The 18,717-nt window shown below is 35.1% G+C and overlaps 1 protein-coding gene across 2 annotated transcripts in view; it reads right to left on the bottom strand.

Moving 5' to 3' along the window:
- Positions 1–18,717, bottom strand: part of TPR (translocated promoter region, nuclear basket protein) — a 60,617-nt gene that overhangs the window by 870 nt on the left and 41,030 nt on the right. Inside the window, exons 38-50 of one of the 2 annotated variants that reach the window (XM_003925280.4) lie at positions 18,401–18,549; positions 17,723–17,806; positions 13,782–13,982; positions 12,747–12,878; positions 12,414–12,504; positions 10,379–10,563; positions 8,931–8,999; positions 8,727–8,821; positions 6,996–7,102; positions 5,341–5,436; positions 5,048–5,204; positions 2,805–2,923; positions 64–159 (exon numbers count right to left, since the gene is read on the bottom strand). In XM_003925280.4, coding sequence (XP_003925329.4) covers positions 64–159; positions 2,805–2,923; positions 5,048–5,204; positions 5,341–5,436; positions 6,996–7,102; positions 8,727–8,821; positions 8,931–8,999; positions 10,379–10,563; positions 12,414–12,504; positions 12,747–12,878; positions 13,782–13,982; positions 17,723–17,806; positions 18,401–18,549 — 1,581 coding nt within the window. Of the gene's footprint in view, positions 1–63; positions 160–2,804; positions 2,924–5,047; positions 5,205–5,340; positions 5,437–6,995; positions 7,103–8,726; positions 8,822–8,930; positions 9,000–10,378; positions 10,564–12,413; positions 12,505–12,746; positions 12,879–13,781; positions 13,983–17,722; positions 17,807–18,400; positions 18,568–18,717 lie in introns of both variants that reach the window. The other variant, XM_039459811.2, reaches the window with a different exon arrangement.

Below are 18,717 nucleotides of genomic sequence, written 5' to 3'. Positions count from 1 at the left end.
AACTTGTTCCATTTATTACTATCCCACATTCTATCACGTAATCCAGTTATGTTAGAAATTCACCTCTCTGTCTGTTAAACTGACGACCACGGACACCTTGTCTCAATGTTGTCTGAAGTCTTACTCGTCTGAAAGGCTTTGGTTGACTACTGCTAGTATCTACGAAAAACATTAAGATAAAAGGAAGTGAAAAATGAGAAAGCATTTATAATGATGCAGACTTGTCCATTTGCTTTCAATATTTCTTTCTTTTTTTAAACAACGAGGAACATTTAACAAACCCAAAAGGGTAAATGGTTAAACAACAACAACAACAATAAAAGCAGCATTCTGGGAGGCTAAGATGGGAGGATCACTTGAGCTCAGGAGTTTCAGACAAGCCTGGGCAACACAGCGTGACCCTATTTTTACAAAATCATAAAACAATTAGCTGGGCATGGTAAAACATGCTTACAGTCCCAGTTAGGATGCTGAGGCTAGAGGGTCACTTGAGCCTGGGTGAGGCTGAGGCTGCAGTGAGCCATGATCAAGCCACTGTACTCCAGTCTGGGAAACAGGCAAGATACTGCCTCAGAAAAAACAGAAGCACTTGACTGTTTTCACTTCTTCACTTATATTAATATTTACTTCTTGACTCCTAGTGTATCAAGCATAGTGCCAGGTGCAGAGAAATACAATAGAAAACAAACTATCAAGTCCCTCAGCAATAGCCTACAACAGAACACAAATTATATCTGATTCTTTTTCAGACACCCGAAATGCAATCATTAGCAAATCCTGAATGCTCAAATTTAAATATATATCCCAAATCTGACTACTTCTCACAACCCCAACTCTACCGTTCACCTAAGCCGCCACTATCTTTTCCTGAATTACTCCAACAGCCTCCAAAATTTGTCCTTGTTTCTGTCCATTATTCATTTCCAATCTCTTCTGTACACAGCAGCCAAACTGATCAGATAATGTCAGGTCATTATTTGCTTGAAGCCTTCCAATAGCTCCCGGTATCCATGAGAGAGCCAAGGCAATTACAATGATGTGCTTGATCTATCCTCTCCAGCCCCTAACATATCTCCTGCTAGTCTCTGTTCTTATTCACTCTGCTCCAGGCACATGGCCTCCTTGTTGACCCTCAACACAAGCAGACAACTGCTGCCTTATGGACTTGACATCTATTAATATGTTCTTCGATCCAGTACGCTCTTTATTAAATAACTGCACAGCTTTGATCCCTTTCTTCTTTCAGGTCTCTACTTAAATGTCACCTTCTCTTAGTGATGCTTCCTATGAAACTGCCTGCTACATTATCAAGTATTTGTTGACCAAATGAGTAACTACTCAGAAGTACATTTTACATTATCGAATAAATTTAAAGACATCTTAATTTCATATTATACTTTCAAAGGGACCAACCACCGTATTTTCTCATGCAAGTTCTGATAAGATACAGTGCCAATTTTCTTGAGGGAAGCCAATTTTTATGGGACATCAAAATATAACTGGGGGCACAAAAGCTCAGTAATTATTAATATGATAGTTATAAATTTTTTGAGCCTTACTGCCTATGAAATGGTTCTATAATTTACATACATTATTTAAAATCCTGATTGCAAGATTAGTTATGAGTATCCATATTACATAAATGTACAGAAATTTAAAGTTACCAGATATGAAAAGGTAGATATTGGATCTGAACTTAGGGAGGTTAGCCAATAGGCTGATGTGTCACATCAAAGCAGCTGAGAGGCAGGGGAAGAGATCTTGGGATAGCAAAGTTCTGTGATTTTAAAAAAGTAATAAATAACTGAGCAGGTGTGCCATAAAATCTGAAGGTTCCATGGCAGAGTTTGAGAATTACCACTGTAAACAATTCAAAATAAAAATAATCAGAATGACCAACTACTGGAAATCCTTAATAGTAAAGGTAATTCTCTGTCTAAAAATCTGAGCTAGATAAGCTAGCACATTGTATTGTTTAAGAGTGGAGTCTCTGGAGCCAGACTTCTTCAGTTTAATTGTTGCTTGTCCATTACTTAATAGCTATTTCACTTTGAAGAGGTTATTCACCCTTTCTGTGCCTCAGCTTCCACATCTATAGAATGTGGATGAATATCTACCGCATTGAGTTGTGAGAATCAAAGGAGTATATACAGGTAAAGGGCTCAGAATACAGCCTGATACACAGTAAGTGTCCAGTAAATGCTATCGTTCTAAAAAAAACTTTTATTACAGAAATAATACATCTTTTTTCAAAATTAACTTCAAAAATCTGAAAAGCCAAACTCTGAAACTGTTTACCTCAGTAAATTTCGAACAATTTTTTTAAGCAACAGAACTCCTACCCCTCAACTCTCTACATCAAATCTCATGTAGAACCCCAGTATGCAGAATAATAAAAATGGACCTGCTGTGGTCCAAACAGAGGCAAGGAGTCTGGCATACCCTAGCACTCCTTAGCTTCCCTCCCAGTGTACCCATCGACTACAACCCCCATAGCATCTCTAAAAGACCCAAGAGCTCTACAGAACATCTGTCGACAACCATTATTCTAGATGAAACGAGAGTGAGCTATTCTTTTGGGATGGATCCACCATGTCCATATTTCTTATTATCAATGCCAGAATATTCTTAGAATAATGATTTCAATATAAACCAAGTTTCCTTTAATAATAAAATTTCTCTATTAAATAAAGCATTTTAAAATAAAGGAAACAAGGATTTTTAATTTGTTACTTTTAAAGCAGTATTTTCACAAACAAGTTTGATGTATAAAAGTTGTATTGTGGTCAAGGGCAGGGACTCACCTACAGAGGAGCTGGAAGGAGGATCCTGGCTGGTCGAGGGGAGATCTGACTCATCAGATGCTTGAACCGGCTCTTCTTCCTGTTGGCTATCAATTTCTAGGCCTGCTTCTGAACTAATACTAAGGAAAAGAAAAATTAATTAGAAAATATAAAACTGATTGTAGGGCCTATCCTATTTCCACTCTTTTAAATCTATTTTATCACTTAAGTAATCCAGAGCTCCCTTAAGGAAAAAAATTACAGCCTCATTTGGTAACCATATATATTTTTCAAAGGGGCAGAGGGGAAAACAGTTCAAACTGTTGCTTTTTCCTCACTCCGTTTCTCACTATGACATGTTCCAGTTTTAGTTTATGATTTTCCTTTTTAGGCTTTCTTTTTCCTTTTGACAAGGACGTTCACATTCTTGACATTCATAAGAAAATATATGGTCCAGATTTTGATAAATCTCAACACATTTTAGGAAAGCACAGTATTAAAAAGTTCACAAGTCACACTATTAAACAGTATATTAGTAACTAAACCACGGGCTCTAGCCCAGATGACACAGGCAATAGGTATGTAGAATTCCTGGCTCAGTGGCTACAACTCCATCTTTCTCTCTTCCTTTCAAGACACAAATGAGGAAGATGGTACAAGAATAACATGAATCTGCTCCAGTTTAAGTTATTTGCAAACTTCATTAGCTAACAATTCATCTGAGTATCTCCCGGGACTGTGCCGAAACTGAATTCTGTTTAAGTGTACAGAGTATGGGCTGAAGTCAGGGCTTCCAATCCATTCTGAGCTGCTTCTTCCCAAGTAGTGCAGCTTAAGCAAGTTCTTTTAACATGCTATCAGCCTCAGTTTTCTTATTTGTATAATAAAGACAATGCTTAAAAGGGATACTGTATAGGTTAGAAATGACATTTGTAAAGTGACTTGCATATGTGGTACAGAATTAATGTCAGCTAGTATTTTCAAAAGGGTCTGTAACCTCTCAAAATTAAGCAGCACTATGTTAAAGAATAACAAAAGAATCACAACAGACCTGCTTTTGTCATCATAAACAAGAGTTGGCCTATAATTACTCTAAAAAGTCACTAAATAAAATAAATCCTTGAGTTCTATTAGGAAATCTGGGTTCTACTTCTTAGCTATGCTTCTGATTATGAGGTAGTCCAACCTTTTCATTTTATTAAAAATTAGACTTGGCACAGTGGCTCATGCCTGTAATCCCAAATGTTGGGAGTCTGAGGTGGGAGGATCACTTGAGGCCAGGAGTTCGAGGCTGCAGTGAGCTGTGAGTGCACCACTGTACTCCAGCCTAGGTGACAAGCAAGTCCCCATCTCATAAAAAAAATAGGTTCCATTTTGAAAATCATCTTTTCTAAGGTCACTGTCCAATGGTTCTTTCCATTAAATCACTCCATTACCATTGGCTTATAAATAATAATAACAGTAATAAATCCTAAGGACTTGTCATGAAATGCTTCTTTTGTTGAGTTTTCTATACAACTGATGCATTAAACACATAGTCATGGCTTGTAAGCTACTATAATGGCTCTAATTTTTGAGGATCACTTGAGAGTCTACTGCTAAATGGAAAGTGAGTCATTTCCTGACATTCCTAATTTTCTTTTTTTTTTTTTTTTTTTTTGAGACGGAGTTTCGCTCTTGTTACCCAAGCTGGAGTGCAATGGCGCGATCTCGGCTCACCGCAACCTCCGCCTCCTGGGCTCAAGCAATTCTCCTGCCTCAGCCTCCTGAGTAGCTGGGATTACAGGCACGCGCCACCACGCCCAGCTAATTTTTTTGTATTTTTAGTAGAGACGGGGTTTCACCAGTTGACCACGATGGTCTCGATCTCTCGACCTCGTGATCCACCCGCCTTGGCCTCCCAAAGTGCTGGGATTACAGGCTTGAGCCACCGCGCCCGGCCATTCCTAATTTTCAAAGAAAGACTTCTCAGGAAAAAGCCCAAACAGCTATGTTAATGGTACAGTAATAGTACTTTCAAAGAAATACTTTGATCTAGAATACATAAGGCAATTTTCAAGGAGGTAATGGTTTTTAAAAGTATTTGTCTTCTATAATAATCTCTAAGGTCTAAAATATATTGCTATACACAAAATAGTTTTTCAAAATATATGGTTTGGCTTATTTTTTTGTAAGATGCTATTGCTTAGCAGATTTTTTTCTGGCTAAAGGAAAACAAACATAAAAGTCTGCTGAAAAGCAAAAACTACAAAATACACTTTTACCCTTCAGATTCTGCCTCCACAAATACTTCATCTCCATCATCACCTGCTGCTGTTTCATTTGTTGTAGATAAAGTGCCAGTGGATGTAGTCACCATTGGAACAGACTGAGAGGCATGTTCCGAAGCATCGGAGGTGGTACTCTCAGTAAAGACAGTCACTTTAAAAAGAAAAGACAAGAAAAGAAACAGAACTTTAAAACTTTGTGGCTTATCAAATTTGTAGTCAGAAGATATTTCATAGGGTTTCATTTTACCAATAAAACACAGAACCTACTCTCTGCCTTTGAATCTTACCTGGGGCTGCTACTTGCAGTGGAGTAGTGGGAACGCTTCGGCCACCTGACTCTTCTTCATGAGCTAGGAACAGTGGTGTTTCGTACATTCCTAAACCTAAAGACAATTCTGAGTATTAATGAATGACTAAAAAAACGATACAACTGTCAACAAGCCAGGGATCTGAAAGAAAAATATTATTGGAAACACACAACTTTGCTAAAGCCCATAATTTAACTATTCCATCAAGCAAAAGTCCATCTCTCAAACTTTTATTTTTTATTTTAGAGACAGGGTCTCGTTCTGTCACCCAAGTTAGTGTGCAGTGACACTACCAGAGCTCACTGTAGCCTCAAACTCCTGGGCTCAAGTGATCCTCCCACCTCAGCCTCCCAAGGAGCTAGGACTACCAACACAGGTCACCGTGCCCAACTAATTATTTTTCATTTTTGTAGAAAGAGGGGTCGGTCTTGCTATGTTGTCCAGGCTGCACTTGAACTCCTGGCCTCAAGTGATCGTCTGCCTTGGCCTTCCAAAGTTCTAGGATTACAAGTGTGAGCCACTGCACTGGGCCTCAAAATTTTAAATACAATTTAAAGACATCCTTTAAACTCTCTAATGCTAATTAAAGTACCCTTAAAACACTTTAGAGTTTCATACAAGCGAATTTTATTGAGTATCCAACTATGAACTACTAGGTATTATGTTGTTTTCTATCCCTTACCAAAACAGCAAGGTATTATTGATCATCCCTCCTTCTGCTAACGAAACTGCAGATCAAGAAATTTAATTACTTTGTAATCTCCTCAAGGTTACAGAGCTTAGTAAGTGTTGGCATTCCAATTTAAGCCTAGATCTGATGCCTAAATCTAGAAAATTTTACTAACATACAGTCACAAAATCACATAACATTTTAAACTTATAAAGTCAACTTACAATTTCATCTAAGTAGAGGCCTTCAGTGTTATAACTAATATCCTAAACAAGCAGATGTTACCTTATATGACTTTTATAAGGGCCAGAGATTGAGATTATTATAAAACTAGTATGCATTCTCTATTCATTTACAAAGTGCCAGACAGCTTCCCAGACATATAGAGGGTAATATTAGTTCCAACTGAGGATTAAAAGTTAATCAACTCCACAAATAGCATAATTCACATATAGAAAACTAGCTAATTCTACTACTTAATGTAGTAGTCATTTTACTCCACATATTTTGACCTTTTATTTTTTGTTTTAAGTAATGTGAATACAAAAAACACAACTAGTCTTGTATATTTAATTAGGAATAAGTGTCAAACTGTAAACAGAAAACATGCTGCATTCCTTCCAACAACTTTAAAATGGCTAGTAATACCTATATTTACTGGTTCAACACATGTTCCTGAATAGTTACAACATGTATGACATTACACTAGGAGCCAGAAGAGATACTATTATAAAAGCTAATCCTTATGCTTAAAGAAGCATTAGAACTTTGTCTGAAAAATAAGATGTAAGGTAGTGCCTAATAATTATATTATAGCTTTTTAAAAATAAATTAGAAAACAGATTTAAATATCAATTTTAAAAAATATTTATTTTTGCTCCCCACCCCCCTACTTATATCACATCACAATAGCTTATTACCAAATACATGCAAATTGAGGAGATCTAAAGGTTTAACCATTTACCTCCTTGAGAAGCAAGCTGGCCAAGATCAGAGTGACTAGAACTTGTTTGTGGCATATCTTCAGGTGGCCCAAACCGGAATCTAGGGACACCAGCAACCTGTGGGGAACTAAGTGGACAAGAACTAATTTAAGATGAAATTTAAAGGTAACCTGTTTAAACCACAATGGTGGAAAGAATATAGGAAGAAGGAAGAATGAACATCAACAAACTGGGAAAGAAACAGACTGAAAATAAAAGTCTATTTGTTTTGAAAGGTTTCTTACTCATAAAAACCCTTTTATAGTATCAGCTGTCAATGAATTTAGTAGTAATAATAACCTATGATTTATACATAAATAACTTTCAGCTCTCCTGAACTTTGCCTCACATTTCTTGAATGTCTCAGATATCCTCACATAGATAAATTAAAAGCAAACTCAATATGAGACGTAACAAAAAGAGTTAGAACGAAGTCACAAGACAAAGTTTTATCTTAGTTTACATTCAGTCATAGAAAAATCCAAGTCACCACTCTAGCTTATTAGGAGTTCACTAGCTAGCTCCCAAGGTTTAGGAAAATTCTAATATTAAAGATAGCGAAAAACTTGCTTTCTCCCTTATCAATACCGTATCATTTACCTTTCTGCCTATAATTCAGGACATAAAACTCAGCATTATTTTTTTCTCTGCCTACTCCTTATCCTATCTTTCCTTAGCTAATGAGTTATTAATGTCTTTAGGAAACATGGAGTTCAGGAAGTGCTAACTTCTAGAGGCACAGGAATAGTGACATTCCCTTGAGTGAAACTGCTGTTGATTGCTAGTATACAGAATTCTGCATGTTTATTGGAATGAGTCTGTTCCCGAATGCTGACTTTCAGAGGGAAGGAGCTGAAATTGGTTGGCTTGCAAAAATGTGTTAGCCAAGGTAATATTGTGCCTAACTGAGCAAGTTTAGAACTCGTTCTAACTGCCATGTTACTACATCTACAGAACAATCAACCTTTCCCCAAGTTTGTAGAAATTTTAGAATTCTGATCTTCAAATACATCCTGTTATGCAACTACTATCTTAGCCACAAATAAACGTGTATACTTTCACATGGAAAGCCTTTCAGTCCTTTAAGAGGCATGGTACAGCACAACACTTAACATAGGTTCTAAAGCCAGACTAACTGGTTTGAAACTAAAAACTGCTATTTTGTTGCTATCTGACTTCTGGCCAATTAGTTAACATATCTATGCTTCAGTATACTTACATGTAAGATGAAAACATTAACAGTGTCTACACTCCTAAGTTATGAGTATTACATAAATTAATGCATAAAAATGCTTAATAAATGCTATTCTTCCCCAAGACTGAATTCAGTATCATCCCCATTACATCATCTCATATTCTTTTTCCTTAATTGTTGAAATAAATTACTTCTTCATTTGTATTAATAAAGCCTAATGCTTAACAGTAGAGTTAGGTTTCAAACACAGGCATTGACTGTCAAACAGAGGCCATGTTTCTAACCATCCTTATATTGTCTTTAAATTCAAAATTCTTGGTAAAAGTAAATGTATTTCATTCACCTCTGTGCAATTTTCCCTAACAATACATCCTCAACTGACCTACCCCAAGTATTTATTAGGACACAGTAGAGAGGGACTCAACAAATAATGAGTTAATCAAATGATAAACAAATGAACAGAGAAAGACTAAAAGTTTGATTAGTTACAAAATATGTTTCTCTTTCATTAACTTACTGAATTGCTTCAGCAAATCCGTCAGTACGATGTGGCACCACAAGAGTTGGAGTACTTGGAACTGTTCTGTCTTCATCGTCAAAAAAATGCTGTTGCTAAAACAAAGAAAGAAAACAGAGTTAACAGGCAAAACACCACACATGTGGACCATATAAATATTGGCTGAAGAAATGAATTACTTTTACATAATGGGTAAGTACTTACCATACCACCTATTCCTGGAGTCAGCTGAAGCCCACGTCCTACAGACTGCCTTCGGGTCATCTGAATTCTCTGCATGTCAAGAAAAAGAAATGACATTTGTTTTAAGAAACAAACATCAATGGGCCGGGAGCGGTGGCTCAAGCCTGTAATCCCAGCACTTTGGGAGGCCGAGGCGGGTGGATCACAAGGTCGAGAGATCGAGCCCAACCTGGTCAACATGGTGAAACCCCGTCTCTACTAAAAATACAAAAAATTAGCTGGGCATGGTGGCGCGTGCCTGTAATCCCAGCTACTCAGGAGGCTGAGGCAGGAGAATTGCCTGAACACAGGAGGTGGAGGTTGCAGTGAGCCGAGATCGCGCCATTGCACTCCAGCCTGGGTAACAAGAGTGAAACTCCGTCTCGAAAAAAAAAAAAAAGAAACAAACATCAAATATCAAAAAATACACCTTATTATGCTGCCAACGAAACAGTCAGCAGATAGGTTATTAGGACATTTTCTCAGGAAAACATGCCAAGAAATCACTTTTAATCAACAACAAATATTATACAGTCTATAATATTAACCAATAAAAAAATTCTATTAACAAACAGATCAGTTATTAACCAATACTTAAAACCAATCTATGATATCATCTTGTATATCAACAAATTTAATTCCTATTTCCTTAGTTGGAAGTGTTGGCAAGTACTGTTTTGGAGTTCAAACAGCAGTATTATCTTATAAACTGTTTTCCAGTTACGATGATTCTAAACAAATAGATTGGATTTATTTTGCAGCTTCCATAAATGATCCTTTAAGACTTTATTTTTTCCCATGATGAAGTTATTTTCACTAGTGGTACTTTAGCAGACTCTATACTTTGACAGTGTTTACATGTACTATGTCGCAGGTTAAAACTTAAGCAAGATTAATAGAATGTTTGTACTTCTCCTACTCCTTTTGCAAGTGGTTCTGATTAAGAGATGCCCAACCCTACCACATTATAAATGTAAGGGGTCATACATACCTTCATTAAATTTAAAATATGTGATTATCGAAAAAATGAGAGAAAAAATATTCTTCTGTTAAGGACAACAGAAATTCCTTTATCTTTTATAAATACATGCAATGTACAGAACAAAACTTTCAAATCAGATAGTGGTGCTGCTACATTTTAATTAAAACCCAAGAAAATTTTTCAATTTTCACTTGAGAAATAACAGAATTTTATTTGCTATGACTATAATCATTTCAATAGATGCACAACTTTTAGTAAACCTTGCCTTTCTTAACATCACTCAGAGATTAGTTTCAGTTCAAAGAATTTTATAAAAATGTGCAAAAACACTCAACAGTTCATGGGATTTCTAATTTAAAAAACCAAGAGAGAAATATATAACGGAAAGGAAGAAAAGCAGTGATTTTTTTTCAAGTTCATTTTTCATAATGACCAGTAGTTTCAGTACCTGAACTGGTGGTCCCAACTCCTGAGGTGGAGCATGAATGGTCAGTCTTGGGGGAAGCGGATGTGGTGGGCGCCTTGGTGACTGAGGTGCTCGAGGCGCCTGTCTTTCAGACGCTGAGGATGGCTGTTGTTCTCTAGAAACCTCCTGAGTAAAAGAAGATTCTGCAGCACCTGTATTTCCTTCACCTATAGGAAAAGAGAAGCTTACTTTTGAATTACTAAATTTACCACAAAAACACCTGGACAATCCCTATTAGTATAAATCTTGCCAACAGGAATGTTCACCACGCTAGTACTTTCAGAAGTAAAGTAGTGAGGCGTGATGGAAACAAATGTGGGCTTTATACCCAGGGATAATGGGATCCGCACTTATTAGCTGTGTGGCCTTGGGTAAGCAAAATTCTTAACCTCTTTGAGTCTACTTTTTGGTTAACAGAGCAAAGGTAACCTCCAAGATGGCTTTTCTAAAATGATTTTTCTAAAGATGTCAGATAATGAACATAAGGTTCTTAGCCCAACACATGAGAGAATCAGTATAACAATTAAATGTGATAAAGACAAAAGAAAAGCCTTACAACTATATTTTAATCTTTCGATTTTCCTGAATTTTGAATTTTGACAGTCTCTCAATTGTCTGCATATTCTTCTACATACATCACAGCAACAAAAGAAGCTGTCTTCCACTATGAAAAGTTGAACAGGATGTCACAGAATTTCACAGAGATTCAGATCCTTGCTCTAATACTTAGAGCTCTTAGTAGCTGTGTGACCTCGAGTCATTTTATTTCTGTCATTCAGATTCTTCCTTGGTACCTAAACCTTATTAAGTTCACCATAAGAATTAAATAATTCAATACAAGTGAAGTTGTATGAAATGTATTCATATCCACCATTAACTTATTTTCAGGCCATTAGGCCTATTTTTGCTTGGTTGCAAAAATAAAAAAATAGGAAAGAAAGAAGGAAGGATGGACAGACAGACAGAAGGAAGGAGAAAGAGGAAGAGAGGGAGAGATCCTCACAAGTGAGCATCTACTACGTGTCTTATATCTGGGAAAAATGGTCATGAATACTTGCTCTCAAAAAATGTTTAGTGATAGTACTTATAGTGGCAAACATTCCTCCCTCTATATTTCAACTACGTGATACACAAAAATGTTTCTTAATCTACAAATTGTTTGTAAAACGTAAATTGTTGTCCAAAGTATATCAATTTCTCATCTCCCTTTAAAAGAATAGTATTACTTATTATATGGCTTCATTTTCATTAATATATTTTTCTCTTAAAAAATTTAGTTTAAATTTTTGTCTGTTCTTGCTTTACATTAGTTCAAATGAGAATACGCCTTGCCCTTTTAAATACTCAGGCCTCTACAGAAACCCAGACACAATATTTCCCATTAGTCTAAACATCTAAGGTTTTACTATTTCAACACTTAATGATTTTGGCTTAGTATTAGTTGTTAATTATTATCTATTATCCAGATAACCACTAATTCTTTAATATACATTTCAAAATAAAATTATTTTCAGTAAGTTCCATAGTCTTTTAATGCCCACAAGTTTTCAATGGACCTGCAGGACTCATCAATTCCAAGATTTAATAAAATATATGCTGTATTGCTCCAAATCTTTTACTCACTGGAAAACCAGACCACATTGCAAAGCTCCAATATCCCCAAATCTTGAAGCATGCAGCTTGATCAGACTGACCTCTTCTGGTTGTGAACTGCTGTTACAAGTAGTCCCTAATTCAATTGTTCCTCTTAAGAGCAGTGGCAGCATACAGCATTATAAAGGTGTTTGAATCTTACAGCAGCCCAGTAAGGCAGAAAAGAGTATAATGACAGCAGCTAACAGTCATAAATACAGCAGACTTTTTATGAGAGCGTAACAAGTCACAAAGCTAGAACAAGAGCCAATCTCTTCCTTACCAATCCACTGAATAAATTTATATATTGTAATTAAGTGCAATTCTAGTTTAGAAAATACCACTAGAGATATTCAATTCAAGAAAGACTAAGAAGAAAACTCACCACTGTTTTGAGAATCAGCAGCTCTCTGATTACTTTCACCTCCACCCATACTTTCTTCTGTTTCTGTACCTGGATCAGTCCCATCACCACCCTAAAAACAAAGTATGATAACATAATGCTCAAATAAAATAAATATGTTAAAAAAAAACAGACAGAATAATTAACCAAACCACAGCAAAAACAAATAAGCAACAATAACAACAAAAAACAAAACAAATGAACAAAACCCCCAAAGGTTTTAGTGAATTTCAAAGGCCTTTCTCTATCTTTGGAAAACAGCAAGTTAAAGCAAGCTCTTAGAAGCTATGAATGGTCAAAATTCTAGCCAGTTACCTCAGCGTCATCAGCTTCATAACCATCATTGCCATCGGCACTACCAGTTCCTTCATTACTATCTTCACCCTCATCTCCCATCCCTGTGTCATCTTCATCATCATCATCATCTTCCTCATCCTCTTCATAGTCCTAGTAGAAAATTCCGCAGGTATAAATAAATTTAGAATATGGGCCACAAGCTCTGCATGTCTAGATCCAAATCTAGAAATTTAAGGGACTCATTAAATATCAGAAGATAGGAATTGTCCTGAGAGTTGTATGGAATTAGTATAGCAGCACCAAATATCACAACTGTGACACTTACTGGAATTAGTACAGTAATGATGAATTCTGAATTCTAACTGTTTGCATGAGATTGTTCAAAGATGATATAGACCTTAGATGTCAGCAAAATGTCAAGTGGTCCACTTTAATTCTAAATTTAAACAGGTGAAGTTGAAGAAAACGATAAAATTACACTGTATCAGGAGCTTTTAAAAATGTTGCTTTATTAATGAAAGAATCCTAAGTGAGAAGCTGTCAATACAGAATTGAAGCCCAAAATAAAATACAAAATTTGACTATAGGTATATATAATATACACTTCAGTGACAAAAATGGACTATGGGGCTTGAAGAGGCAACAAAAACAATTTTTGTTTCTTCTTTTTATCTCCAGAAACCATAGCAATTACATTTAAAGTCACACTGTCACTTATCAATAAGACTTAAAAGACTCATCAATCATTTAAAACAAAAATACAAAATAACAAAAATAATTTTTTAAAAAGACTTAAAAGACTCATCAATCATTTAAAACAAAAAAACAAAAAAAAAACAAAAATAATTTTTTAAATGAGCTTTCTATCACTGGCTCTACACTAATTTTCATTATAAAATGTTGATTTCTGAACTAATTAGGACAGAAGAATAACAATATAATCTATTTAAGCTGACGGGGAACTGGAATTTACCAATGCATTAGCAATCTCAAGGATTTGAGCACTTTCATCCAATAGTTCAAAAACACTAGCTGATTTCAAACCAAATTTACCTCATGTTCTCCATCATTTTCATCATCATCCTCTTCTTCATCATCACTGTCAATTACAATGACATCATCTCCTTTGCCTTGACCATCCTGGGATGAAGTTGTTGTTTGCTGATCTGATTGAAGTGGTCCAAGATCTATTTGTAGAGACTGCGAGGTTTCTTCACTGTCTTCCATAGGTGTATAATCTCCCTGGGTAACACCCTTTAAAAATAAAAAAGTAAAATAAAAAATTAAAGGCCCCTAAAAACATACCTAAAACTGTATGAGGTATTATTATAGGTCAAAGTAAAGATTAATGAATACTTATGAATTAGTAGCATCTAACTTATTTTTTTTTTTGAGACAGACTCTCACTGTTGTTGCCCAGGCTGGAGTGCAATGGCAGGATCTTGTCACACAGCAACCTCTGCCTCCCAGGTTCAAGCAATTCTCCTGCCTCAGCCTCCGGAGTAGCTGGGACTATAGGCACCCCCATTAGCCAGGCTACTTTTTTATTTTTAGTAGAGACAGGTTTTACCATGTTGGCCAGGCTGGTCTCAAACTCCTGATCTCAAGTGATCTGCTTGCCTTGGCTGTCCAAAGTACCTCACCCGGCTACATTTAATTTTAAAAATGAAATTTCAGGTATTTCTGAAGAAAGAAGATGAAACTTTCAGTTTCTTTATGTCTTCTTGTTGAAGAATTATTATATACCTTATTGGTTAATACTCCAATAAGAAAAAGAGGAAAAAAAACCACCAAATATATATGTATTCAAAACTACTACTGTGATATGTGTATCAGTGCTATGAGCCAGAAATATATGTCATATGTAATTTTAAATTTTTTAGTAGCTATTTAAAAAAACAGGTGAAATCAATTTTAATAATATATTTAACCACTATATCCAAAATATTATTTCAACCTATACTCAATGTACAAATTATTAAACAAATATTTCTACATTTTAAAATTTCTACTAAGTCTTCAAAATCTGATGCATACTTTCTATCAATTTGGACAGCCATATTTCAGTTGCTCAATAGCCAGTGTGGTTAGTGCACAGTACAGCTGCAGACCAAAGTGAGAAAAAAAAAAAATACTCATGGGCCTGCAGTGTTGAAAAAGGTTTTCCCAAACTAGAACTAATTTGGAAATGCACTGAATAAATAAGCTATTATCATTGTCTTTTTACAAGGAAATGCACTGAATACGTAAGTTATTATCATTGTCTTTTTACAAACAGCTTTTCCTTCCCCAAAACTCCAATTATTCCAAGGCTTCAAACCAAAATAAATAGATACTAATTAATTCCTTGCTCAATCTATTTATACAATTCTATTTTGTTAACTTCTGAAATAAACTACTATTTTAACTTCATTTCTGGTATTTATTATCAAAAGTTAAATGTCTTTTTGGCTTAAGCACTCACTAAAATCAATTTTTTACACAAGCCAGCAATAATATCTTTTAAACTAAGACATTCATAAAAAATTACATATACTATAATGGAAACAATGAGTAAGTCATGGTATTAATTTAAAAAGTGCCTCAAAGTGACATGCTTATTTCAGGAAAAGCAACACTTATAAAGAACATCTGCTTCACTGTCAGAAAATCAGAAAAAATGAACTGTTATACATTCAGAAAACAATGCTAGAAGGGTGGAATAAAAATCCAAATGGCACTTTGGAGTTACAATTTTGCCAATTTTAAGAAAAAGCTTTCACAGAAGATTTCAGTATAATTTAACCAAGTCTGACAATAAAGTAGAAATTCACATCTTATTATTTTCAAATTGCTATGTTCTTCAGAAATAATGCTCTCTGAAAGACAGATGAAAAAGATGTCATTTATAGTACACTCTGAATAACCCTTATCCAAAATGCTTGGGGCTAGAAGTGTTTCAGATTTTGGATTTTCTAGGATTTTGGAGTATCTGCATATCCATAATGAGGTATCTGTAAGATCCAAGCACAAGCACAAAATTCATTTGTTTCATATACACTTTATACACATAGGCTGAAGTTAATCTAACACAATATTTTTAATAGTTTTGTGCATAAAATAAAGTTTTGACTGTGGCCCATCACATAAAGTCAGGTGTGGAACATTTCACATGTGGCTTTCATTTTGGAACCCAAGAAGTTTTGAATTTTCAAATTAGGGATGTTCAACCTGTACTACATATTCATCTAAAGATTTAGTTTAGTGTTTTTAGTCAAAGAAAGCTGGTAAAATTAACTTAACAAAATTAATGCATCTAAGAAACTAAAATTTACTTGCAATATGGCTATTTATGGTTAGTTTGAGACAATTTCTTAATTTTACATGGATAAAGTAATTATAGCATAAGATGATCCAGAAAGTTTATCCAGAGTAAAGTACCGTTTCAAGCTTAAGAGGACGGTTGAAAACGACACAGCCCGGGTTTGAATCTAAGCTCCAACGCTATGTGAACTTTAGTACATTACTTTGTTTCTGTAACTATAAGGTATAATGAAGATTTAGTTAGTGAATAAATAAAAATTTCTTAGATCAACATTCTGCATATAGTAATGAGTTCTGTGTTAAATATTGATACTTCAACTATTATTATTGTGATCTGAGAGACCAAAATCGATGCCCTTTCGTCAACTAAGACAGACCCTAAGGTTAAGGAAACAAAAGTTAATCAAAGGTCAAGGTTTCAGGGCCTGGCTGGCATGGCAAATTTCTAAATTCATAGGGTTACAATTAAAAAAATACACCTTACGTAAACTCCTTAATTGGAGCTATCGGGCAAATTATCAGACTCCTATCTCTGATTTACAATCCAGACCACTACAACTCTGACTGTGGAGAGCACTGGCAAGCAACTGCAGACATGTTAAGCTAGTTTCAGTCTAATTAGAGAGGCTGCACACAAACTGTCTTTGTGCCCTGGAGGTCACCTTTTGACATAAACAGCCAAATTCCAGTCCAATTTAGTGCTAAAACCCTGCCCCAAAGTGAATATGAGATGTATGTTACATAGGTTTACCTACTGTGCATGTGCTCAGTTTCCCTCACAAACATGTATAGCTTTCTCCGAAAACCTGATGAATATGTATGACTCTTGTGTAATAAGGACCCTGTGAGGCATAAAACCATACCTGTCCCTTCCCTGTGTGAAGACAGAACACCTTTGGTCCACACTGGACACTATCTCTTCCTCGTTAGCAAAATGGTATCAACTAATAAAGCTCTCCTTTCTATTAAACAGTATTTAGCCACTCTGGGGGGGGGGTCTTCTGGATGACAATATGAATTCTCATTTTGTGGGACACAGGGAAGAAAGTAAAGTAATAATATTCTGAGTGTCTAATATGTGGCAGGTATGATTTTAGGTATTTTACAATCTTAAAAATTATATTTTTTGACAAATGAGACAATGCAGGGAGTTAATAACATGCTTACAGTCACACAGCTTCCTAGTGGTGGATCTAGGAATGAAACCTCATGCTTTGTAACTTCAGGGTCTATATTCTTTCCACTAGGGGAACCTCAATGAAAGTCCAAAAAATGAAGAAGTGTACAAATGCATTTCCTTTAATGGATTACTTTAATTCTGTAAGGGAAATAATACAAGGGAGTAAGAGAATCAGCAAATGGCGCACTATGAATTAACTCAAGATGTAACCAGCACTCCTGTCTCCCATGTAATTAAAATAGTGAATAATCCTGGTTCATTACTCTAAAATATCTGGAAATCTGTGCTATATAGGAACAAAAACATTTATTTAATACAAGTTTAGAAGGCAGTACACTAAACTCATATGAGAAAGAAAGCAGACACTGCAATGATTAATTCTAGTAATATTCCATTAACTATAATAAGAACAAGTAAAAAAAAAAAAAGACCAAATAATGTTTCAATTTGTCAAAGTTAATTTCATTCATGAAAAGCAACAGTATGCTACTTTAGGTATGTTTTTACTTACTTCTCCAATGGAATCTTGAGAATCCTGATTGTATACTTGAGTCTCTACTTCTCCATCAGTACTTTCTTCTGCCATAACTTCTTCCTGTATCATAATACACAAATATATTAACCATATCAGTGTAGTAAAGATTACCTGTTAGTTCTCTCATTTGAAAAAACCCTTCCAATCTATAATTTTATGAAACTATAGGAAAATAAATATTTTTATTTATAAATTATAATCATATTCCTCCTCAGTATACACAAAGTAAGATTTATGAACACTAATCCATGCTAATAAAATTAATTTAGTAGCCTTAATGTTTCATTTGAAACCTACTTCATTACAATTTATTCTTAACAAAAAAAGAATATAATTTTGGTTAATGTTAGAAAAAGACAGCAGCTAACAGTTTATGTCCACGAGACTTTAATAGTTTGAAATGGAATTCAACTTATGTTTTTATGACTGTTTTCTATTGAAATAGAAACAAATTCAATTAAAGATATGCAAGAATATAAAAAACTGTTGGCAATAATACCTGGGTTGTCAGTGGAATCTTTGTAGAAAGGTTAATAAAAGTATTTTCCAGATAATAAACTTTGGCCCCAGGGTTAATTTTCATTATGCTGTAACTGAAAAGAGTACCTTAACTCTACTGGTAAAGTTAAAATAAACAGAAAGAACTTTACACACCTCAGTTCCTACAGGTGTAACACTTTTCAACTTCTTTGGAAGAGGCATTTCCACTGTATCATCAGAGACTTGGTCTGATGCTTCTATGGTGCTATCCTCCTCCTCTTCACGTGTACGCTTTGGCAGAGAAGAACTTGGGGTAGCCGAAACTTTGAAATTACATAAATCTTCAATTAGAGCACGAAAATAACTAAATTTAGATAAAGATAACTTGGCCAATATGATCATTTAACTAAAGGAGAACACAGCAAACATTTAATTGTACAGATTACTAAAATACAATCAATCAAGTAAGTCCTAGATCAATATCCATTAAC

This window comes from Saimiri boliviensis, chromosome 19, assembly GCF_048565385.1.
Source record: "Saimiri boliviensis isolate mSaiBol1 chromosome 19, mSaiBol1.pri, whole genome shotgun sequence".
Lineage (NCBI taxonomy): Eukaryota > Metazoa > Chordata > Mammalia > Primates > Cebidae > Saimiri > Saimiri boliviensis.
The sequence above is the reverse complement of the archived record's forward strand: the minus strand, read 5'-3'. Positions and strand labels throughout refer to the sequence as shown.